At 45.7% G+C, this 9,487-nt stretch overlaps 1 protein-coding gene across 4 annotated transcripts in view; it reads right to left on the bottom strand.

The window, feature by feature from the left end:
- The window catches only part of atp2b3 (ATPase, Ca++ transporting, plasma membrane 3), a 115,024-nt gene that overhangs the window by 16,089 nt on the left and 89,448 nt on the right, over nucleotides 1–9,487 (bottom strand). For 2 of the 4 annotated variants that reach the window (XM_015396820.1, XM_015396822.1), the window contains exons 23-25: nucleotides 7,439–7,546; nucleotides 6,598–6,780; nucleotides 3,172–3,331 (exon numbers count right to left, since the gene is read on the bottom strand). In XM_015396820.1, coding sequence (XP_015252306.1) covers nucleotides 3,172–3,331; nucleotides 6,598–6,780; nucleotides 7,439–7,546 — 451 coding nt within the window. The remainder of the gene's footprint in view (nucleotides 1–3,171; nucleotides 3,332–6,597; nucleotides 6,781–7,438; nucleotides 7,547–9,487) is intronic. The other 2 variants (XM_015396823.1, XM_015396819.1) reach the window with 2 other exon arrangements.

Raw genomic sequence — 9,487 nt, 5'->3', positions numbered from 1 at the left:
TCTTCGTCGTCGCTCTGTTAGTACGTCATATGCTTCATTGATCTGATTGATTGGTTTATTTGGCCCGTCTATCACCAACATAGGCCAATCAGCTAACCAGTATTTTCGCCCCTTCCCAAAATTACTTCAACGGAGGGTTTCCAGATGGATATGCGGAGCAAATCCATCTGGCGGAGTCAGGGTAGTACTCAGCTGCCTTGGGTCAAATATGCACATAATTGTCCAACTTCTTCTGCCACTGGTATGACTCTATTTGAGTCCTCTGTAGGATACCAACCTCCCCCGTTTCCATCTAAAGGACATTTCTGTAAACTCTGTCAAACATTCGGCGCTGCAGACGGGTCTGGGACCGGTCAGTGGAAACACATCAACGTCTGGCCGATGGGAGAAGGATTCCTGCTCCCCAGTACTCACCTGGTTTGGCTATGAACCTGAGACATTAACCTAAAGGCTTCTGATACCAGATTCATCCTTTCATTTGAAATCCAGGCAGCACTCAGCCTCAAGCTGCCGGATCATATAAAGATTCACCCTGTTTTTCACATGTCTCTGATCAAGCCTTTCCTCTTTGCCTTCCTTCCAGTCCCCCTCCAACCGCCCAGGTCATTGATGGAGCTCCTGGCCTTTACTGTGCAGAGGATTTTGGATGCGGATGGAGTTTTCAGTTTCTGGTTGATTGGGGGGTTATGGACCTGAGGAATGGAATTGGATCCCTCGTCCTTTCATTCTGGACTCTGTCCTTGTTGGAGATATTTGGGCTTCCTCTTCTGGACCATCAGGGGGCAGTCCTCCCGCCATGTTCTCAATTCCTGTCACAGTGAGTTTTTAATAAATCTTTAAAACTCACTGGTTATCCGTGTGATTCTGCAGGTGGGTCAAGAAAACTATAAAACCAACAAAACTGTCCTGCTTTATGGAATTTTTACAATAATGTAAAAATAATAATGCACCTGAGAACCAGGACTGGAGAAGCTCTCTCTCCCTGCAGCCCTCCTTACTGTGGACTGTCAGACACTGACGGCGTGACAATAGTAAACGCTTTGGTTTAACGCATGCCGACTTTAAATGCTGCAGATTCTGCATTCAGTCCAAATAAGCTGAGTAAAGTAAGGGCGAGCGCTAACAGCAAAACCCAGGTTTTCAAATGTAAAGGGAAAAGTTCATTTCCAGATGGTCGGGTCTGATAATCTGTCCTCCTCTTTTCAGAGTTCAAACCAAAGAGAATGATGGGGATTTTAATTTTCCCTCAGGCTGCTCAGCAACATGATTCAGAGAAACAAACCTGCAGTTGCCGCTTCGCCGTCCCTCCCTGTTTGTTTGTCTGAAGACAGCGGCTGGAACTGTTGCTGTCCTGAATATAACGGCCTTTGGAAATATAATGGGGAGCTAAATAAAGGCTGCAATAAGAAGCAGAGGCAGGGGCTGCAGCTCAGCACCAATTTATCTCTGATCTGGCAGCCAGTTTGGTACATCTGAAGATGTTTTTTTTTTGCATGACATCACATTATAAAGAGATGAAGAGCTGATGTTTGATCCATCATGAACCCCAGGTGTTTCCTCATGACTGTGCAGGATGCGAACTCCCAGCCCAGGCCTTTCTAAGCCATTCCTACAGGCGACGGGAGGGGGTGGGTGGGTGGTGGGGGGACTGAAGGTCAGCGTGGGGTGGAATGAGGCGGAGTGGGGGGAGGGGGGTGATGGAAGGTTAGGATAAGCAACTGAGAAGGCAAATAAAGGCAACCAAATGAAGACACAGCACGCATGCATGCACACTTCTCCACAGGCATCCAGGCACTAAGTGCACTACAGGTCAAACTCCGGCCGATACATCTGCAGACCCACGTTCAGCGCATCCAAGCTCACTTTCAGACAGGCAGACGCAGAACTGACATTCATACAAATAAATGAGAGATGAAGGGTGCAGCTTTTTTAATCAGACCATGGATAGATGATAAAAAACAACATGAGGTGAAAAAAAAGGGAGAAAAACGGGATGGAAAAGAAAGACGTTCTAAATAAATCTTATCAGTGCTAAACAAGAGCCTGAATTTAGATCTGTTCAGATCTAAATAGCTCTACGTATGAAGAAGAAGAAAACGTTTAACGGTCCCAAACAGGGAACCTGCATCGTCTCATCAATAAGCTGTGAGAGGAGAGAGGAAAAAACAAAGAGGTTTGGACAGAGAGAAAGAAATCAGGACTTTCTGAAGACATGGGGGCAAACGTGTGACGTCAGAGCTGGAAATGCTGTTACATCATCAACTAGTGGACAACAGTGCAGCAAACAAACTAAGAGCAGCAGAGGAAGGAAAGGAAGAGGAGGAGAGAAATGCTCCTTGGGTTTATGCTCAGAAACAGCAGTGATGGGTTCTTATACTCGAAGGTTTACAGGTTAACAGCAGCAGCATGGAGAGAATGGATCTGATGGCAGAGAGATATAATCGACCATTTTCACAGCGCTAGTCTATCACCTTATCATCATAAAGAGAAAATCCAAATGACACCATTTTATTAGAGACGTTAAACCAAAACAACTACGCTTGACCTCATATGCAAACAGGAAAAGGAGGCGCAGGAGGAGCTGCCTTTACTCCCCTGAACTTTAGGAGGGTTTCTTCTTCTCCTTTAGGTTCTGAATCTGCCCCAAGCTGAGATTCAGGCTTCAGGGTTAGCGATGTGACACCGCGTTCAGAGGGAGAGCAGCCAGGCGCCTCCTGCACCAACCCACACTCAACAGGGGAACAGTCTCTGGCCCGAGACGGATACTGGGACTGGACCAGTCCAGATCAGACCACAGCCACACAACTGGTCAGGACTGGGTGCTGGTCAGGACCGGGTTCTGGTCAGGACTCGTGCTGGTCAGGACCGGGTTCTGGTCAGGACCGGGTGCTGGTCAGGACTCGTGCTGGTCAGGACCGGGTTCTGGTCAGGACCGGGTGCTGGTCAGGACTCGTGCACCATGAGGAGGAAAATCCAAACAAAGAAAGAAAACAGAGACAGTGCACACACACGAGCAGCTGGCGGGCCGAAGGGACACAACCATGGAGAGTAAAAATACCGCAGTCCACGTGCCGTGCAGCAGCGTACAGGAGTGTTAGTGTGTGTGGATGGGTGTGTGCCAGTTCATGTGTGTGTGTGGGAGATGTGTGTGCATGCTTTCGGCAAACTCACTCCCAGGGGCTGGGCTGGTATTGGCTGTAGCGGTGGAGAGAGCTACGTGAGAGGGGGTAGAGATAGTGTTTACGTCGTGGAGCTGACTGAGCACGGAGGAGCGCCGTCTCACTGCTCCCTGAAAGGAACCGCTTCGCTTGAATGTGCTCACTACCTCCATCTGCAGGACAGAGACAAAACAGCAGCATCACTCAGTGAGGGAAGGAGGCCTGGCCTGAGGGGGGGTTTCTCTCGCCCTGATGAAATTATTGCCCTGATGTCCTTTTCTCCTCCAGCTTCCCTAAACACACCGTTGCCCCCCCGACTGAATCCCCTTTTCCTGCCAAGCAGTTGCATTTTCTTCCAGTCTTTGCAAAGTGGTCTGTTAATAGTTCTCTGAGATTCCCCCTATTAGAGGACTTCCACATTTAGCCTGCTAAAAGCAGAAGGCAGCTCGACATTTTTGTCAATTTAAGCTAATATTTGACCTTAAAGTGAGGCAGTGTTGTTTGAATCTCCAGCAGCCTTTAACAAACACAGGCTACACTGATTTATCTGCTTTAACTCTATAGAAAAAACCCACAAATAACAAACTGACAGAATCCATTAAAGCGACATTTAATGACTGTATTTACTTATGTGTTACACTGGTGTTTTATTACCTCCATTGATACTCGGAACCATTTTAATAAGTCAAGAATTTTGAATCAGTTTATAAATAAGCTGGTCAGCCATGACATGTCTGTCAGGGGTACAGCACAGGAATAAAAGACTGCTAACGCAACACGTTTCCCCTGCTAGCAGATCAGCATGACCGACCCCCAGATTCCACATCCTCAGTCAGCGCTCCGCCCTGCTCACGTACGGCGTGTGGAGCACGCTACTACTCCGCACGTCACCGTTCACATACATCGTCTCCGTCCTCACCTTCAAAATACAGAGCTGAGCTATTTTTAGCTCCGCGGCGGTCCGGCCAGGTCCAGATCCGTTACTGCAATCGCACCAAACAGGAAAAAGGATGGCGAGAAGATCCTGTTTGTCAAATTAAAATATGGCAACGACAGATCGGTAACTAGAGATTTGAGCGTAATTCTTCTATATTCCCAAAAACTAAGAGCGTTTAATTAAATAACTGGATGCCAGCTATCGGTACTTTAGTAGACAAGGAAGCACATTTCTCATCTATTTAAAATATTTATTTTATACAGAGGCTTAAAAGTTTCATAAAATCCAGCCTGTTTGAGCAGAAGCGTGTGTGATTGATGCTGATGGTGAGTTTTAATTATATTACATGAAAATAGGCCTTAATTTCAACATGTTTTGAATTTAATAATAATATTGCGCATGCTCTCCTTGAGCTCCAAGGAAGTCGAAACGGAGCAAGACGGGAGGAACCGCAGAGGCTGTAGGCTTTGCTTTACACAGGCGGTCTGGAACGGAGCGGGGCGGAGGATGTGGCTATCGTTGTGAGCGGATCATTTGGAGACGTTAACCCAAGAACTGCAAGTTTGCACCACTGCAGCCCAATGCAGGACCTGCAGGACCACGTACGACCATGCAGGACCTTGCAGGGCCATGCAGGACCTTGCAGGGCCATGCAGGACCTTGCAGGACCATTCAGGACCTCGCAGGGCCTTGCAGGAACTTGCAGGACCTTGCAGGACCTTGCAGGGCCATGCAGGACTTTGCAGGACCATGCAGGACCTCGCAGGGCCTTGCAGGACCTTGCTGGCTCATGCAGGACCTTGCAGGACCTTGCTGGCTCATGCAGGACCTCGCATGGCCATGCAGGACCTTGCAGGACCTTGCAGGGCCTTGCAGGACCTTGCTGGCTCATGCAGGACCTTGCAGGGCCATGCATATCCAGCAGCAGCAGAAGAAACAATTTCACCAAGGGAAAGGGAAAAAGAAGAGACATCAGAAAACGAGGATAAACATTGTGCTAGCTTCCTGCAGGTGGGAGGAGCTAATGAAGGAGAAAGATTTTAAAATGTAACCTGAAGTTACCATGTTTTTTATTGACAAGGAAGTGAACTTTATTGCCTAAATTAGCTTAAAGCGAAGTTTTTCCATAAATAAGTAAATGATGCTGTTTGCCATAGAAAGCATAACAGTAGATCCTGTAAATGCATCATTGGTTCTGAATCGGAGGTTTAAGTGGGTTTAGATACTTCAAAGATGCAATGAACACTTTTTATCACACTGAACGTCAGTTTGTAGAGACTTTGCTTCACTTCAGACACACTGGGCCTCAACATGTTTAAGGATGTAGCCTGCGTAGGAGTGAAACACCCCCATACTACCGTTAGATTATAGTAATCCTTTCAGCCCTTTGAGGTAATCCCCAAAGAGATGTTAGCATCTAAATGTGGCGCAGCTAAGACCATCAGATAAAATCCATCTGATATACTTTTGATAAAAACTTGTTCATCATAGTGGAGAAAAAATCTAAAAAATAAAATCAATTAAGTGGAGTAATAGGCTTTTATTCTGCGTCTAGAGATAAAACCATAGAGAAACTTCGTTCTCACACTCATGCCAGTTTTTTGTGAATGTAACTCAGTTTTTATTTCAACGAAACCTTGGAGCCGCTCAGAGGTGAGGCGACATTCAGACCTACTCAGCATCTCTGAAAAATATATCAGACTACTTTACAAAAACACAAGAAAATCTGGCTGCTTAGTGGAAAATATGAGCAAGCTAACGTTACATCTGTGTCATTTTGTGCTCAGACCAAATAATCTGACAGAAACCTGTAGACCTGTGGAGCGGGCACTAAAACAGAGCAGCTGGCCCAGCTCTCTGAGGAGAGTTGATCTTCATGCAGGTAAACGTTTATCTTCACATGAGCCTTAGATAGTTTGAATGAGGACGCTCCATCAATAAATAAACACGCCCCCTCATGGTGACCATGTGCTCAGAAGGTACCACCTCCAAGACATAGGAAGCCGTTTTCAGAGGATTTAGAACAGAAATGTCAGCTGTGTCAGAGAGAAAAAGTAAAGCATTATGTTTGGCACATTTCAGAGGACCAGCAGAGACTGGATGAGACAGCCTGACTTTTGAAGAGCAAGAACAAATCAGTTTAAGACCTTAAACTTATCAAAGAGTCCGTATTTCTAAGGAGTTCTTTATCTCTTTACAAAAGTCTGTTCTTCAAGCATGAGAAGACCATGATACCTGCAGTTTATCTGGGTTGGGCTGAATTTCAGGGACCTTATCACCGAATGATGGGGGTGTTAATAAATTAGCTGCTTGATGAAAGCAGAGCAAACATCAGGAACAGTGATTGGCTCAGAAACGGCCCAGATTTTTCCTCCGTTCACCTCAAACAAACTGCACACGTGTCATGGCCGAGTGAAGGTTCAGGTTGAAATGTCTGGGTGTCCGTGCTCCGCTGCCAAAGTCACAGCTACGGTTGGAACTGGAGCTCCAGTCTGATAGTACCTGAGTCTGGATACGGTTAAGGCCTCTGAACCAGAGGATCTGTCCGCGGCGCAGCTCTCGCTCTGCACAGTCAATCTCCTCCTCATCCTCGGCAAGCTCCTCCCCTTCCTCCTCCCCGGGCTCCAGGCCAAGCCCCGCCTCTTTCAGACATGGCAGTCGCTCTGTTGGAACTGTGGCGATCACCTGGGTGCCACATTTATTGGCATTAGGACAGTCAGCTCCTTCATTTTCATTTAAAACAATCAAAGTAGTCTCAGATTAAGCCAGATTATGGCCATTTCAGGATTTAGATTAGCAAGAACTTCTAGAGGAGAAATTGAGGAAAACAGTCAGAACTTTTGTTACCTGTCCATATTTGATTAAATAACCGACATATTAATAAAAGTGCTTTAATTCCCCAAATTGAGACAGATTTAAAATCCAGTTAACTTCATCATTTATAAATACAGCAACAGTAAAAATGTTTTGAAATGAATGTTCAGCCTTTTACGTGCATCTAGAAGGCTCTTTAAAACAATTAAAAACATGTAAATGTGCTTTTTTATCAGGTGTGTAACTCGATGTGATGTTTCTAGAGATCTAAATCTGGATTCTAATCTACTTCCATCCAATTTCTGCTGCAGCGCTAGCCTAGTAAACTAGCCCCACCCGCTAGCGGCCAAAATCATTTTTGCCTACAAGTGGTCTCAAACAGACGGGCCAATCACAACGCAGAGATGCGTTTTGAATTTTTGGATGCAAAGTGGGCGGCGTTTTGGCTGGACGACAAAGCTGCGTGACGCTGGAGAAAGCACAACAACAAACCGCACTCTGGAGAGACACAGCAGGCTGAAAAGCTCACCTGCCCCCAGAGAAGCTCTCCAACTCCCACAAATAGACACCAGAGCCACTGCTCCACGTTGAGGGGGGCACAGCTGAAGGGTTTCCCCCCCCACTGCACGATCACAATCTGCAGAGGAAACATAAAAGAACGTTCAGTTAAACCACCGTCCAGCGGCCCTGAACGCATCATTCATTACTGCAATCACAAGAAAACAGAGAAGTCTTCGTCTGATTTGGGGTTTTTGAATGTGACTAAAAGGCTTCTCTCTGAGCTGCATGTTTTATTTCAGAAGAAGAAAATGTTTTACAGCTGAACATTTCCTTCTGTTCCAGCTCCTAATAATCCTGCATAGGTATGATGGAGGCTGTGCAGAAGATTTTTTATCACATATTATCATTTTGATTCGATCAGGATTTTAGCCATCTGTCAGGGAAAGAGAATTCTCTCTTCCACAAATTCAAATGTCCAGTTTTCTTAGTTCTTCATATTTATTCTAAAACAGAGCAGATACCCTGAATGTATGGCAGATATACCAACAGCAGGCAGCGATAAAACCTGTAAATCAGGAAGAGGAACCAAGTAATGAGGAAACAGAGACACAAGAATAACTGGGAAAAAAGGAGACAAAGAAAGACAAATGGAGGAGCAGCACAGCAGAGCAGGACGAAAGGAGAGAGAAAGGGATGTAAGATAAAAAGAAAGGATGGAAATAAAAAAGGAATTTCAATGCATGATTTGATCAAATCGACTTAAGTGACTTGGAGTGAACTGGAGCTATGGAAGGAAGCCGAACTACTCCAAGGAATGAATTGAAGAAGGAGGAAGAACGTTGGTAGGTAGGGATGGGAATGGAAAACTGGTTCCTGTTCAGAACCGGCTCCGTGTTTTCCAATTCCATGGCACCGTTTGGCAGCTCGCTTAACGATCCTCTTAAGGGTTCCAGGCAGCACCAGAGCCTAGCGCTGGGCAGCAACACGTTACTTTTTTATGCAAGTCACACACACGACATTCAGTAAGCAAATATGACGTGACCAGGTGTAAGTCTAGAAAAAAATAAATGGCGCCCCATCGGGTAAAGTGATCAAAAGTTTGGCTTCATTTTAAGGAAGAGAAAGATGGCAACAAGGCGTTTTGCAATCATTGCAAAGTGGCAATTACATCCGCGGGAGGAAATACATCCAACATGCAGAAACACCTGCATGACAATGAATGCCGTGTTTTTGATGGACAGAAGCTAAAGTTGCGACCAGCATGGAAGGCAACTCTGGTGGTTAGTAGCTAGTTTTATATCACTGACTGAGCTTAATGTGCTTCCTAGTAAATCATATCCCATTTCTAGAAACAAACTAATTTCCTACCTCTCTTTTGGGTTATTAAGGGAGTCTGCCTTTCTCGTTAATCCAGCTCTTCATTGCTAGCATCTCTAATTAGAACCACTGCTAGCTGGAATTCCTACATGATTCTATCTATTAAAATGGATGTAACGAAACATGCTACGAAGTTGCATTGCAGTTCAGGGAGCGAGAGAAAGGTGACGCTCGTTTATTTAAATCACGGGGAGATGAGTTTATTTCCCGAAACTGTACAGTAATTCTTTTTTCATTAAACGGATGCCTTCTCCATTAGATTTAGATGACTGGGACCAGACGGGTAGCCTGACTGGATCAGAGGCTGCAGCTTCTGTTCACTACCTTCTGTTTTCGCCAAGGCAAGCAGGAATAGAATGTCCCAGGCGAAGGTAGAAGAATGTCATCGTGCACCAAATTTTTATCAACAGAATCCGTAAGAGAATCGATAAGGGAATCGGAATCATAAAAATCCTATCAATTCCCAACCCACATGTAGGGAATGACAAAAGAAGAAGGGATGTTGGTAGGCCACAAGGAGAGAAGGAAAGAAGGAGGAAGGGATGTTGGTAGGCAGCAAGGCGGGAAGGAAAGAAGGAAGAAGGGATGTTGGTAGGGAGCAAGGAGGGAAGGAAAGAAGGAAGAAGGGATGTTGGTAGGGAGCAAGGAGGGAAGGAAAGAAGGAAGAAGGGATGTTGGTAGGGAGCAAGGAGGGAAGGAA

The sequence above is a fragment of the Cyprinodon variegatus genome, unplaced genomic scaffold (genome assembly GCF_000732505.1).
Source record: "Cyprinodon variegatus isolate N-32 unplaced genomic scaffold, C_variegatus-1.0 Scaffold822, whole genome shotgun sequence".
In the NCBI taxonomy this organism is placed as follows: Eukaryota; Metazoa; Chordata; class Actinopteri; order Cyprinodontiformes; family Cyprinodontidae; genus Cyprinodon; species Cyprinodon variegatus.
This window is presented reverse-complemented; position numbering and strand designations above follow the sequence as displayed.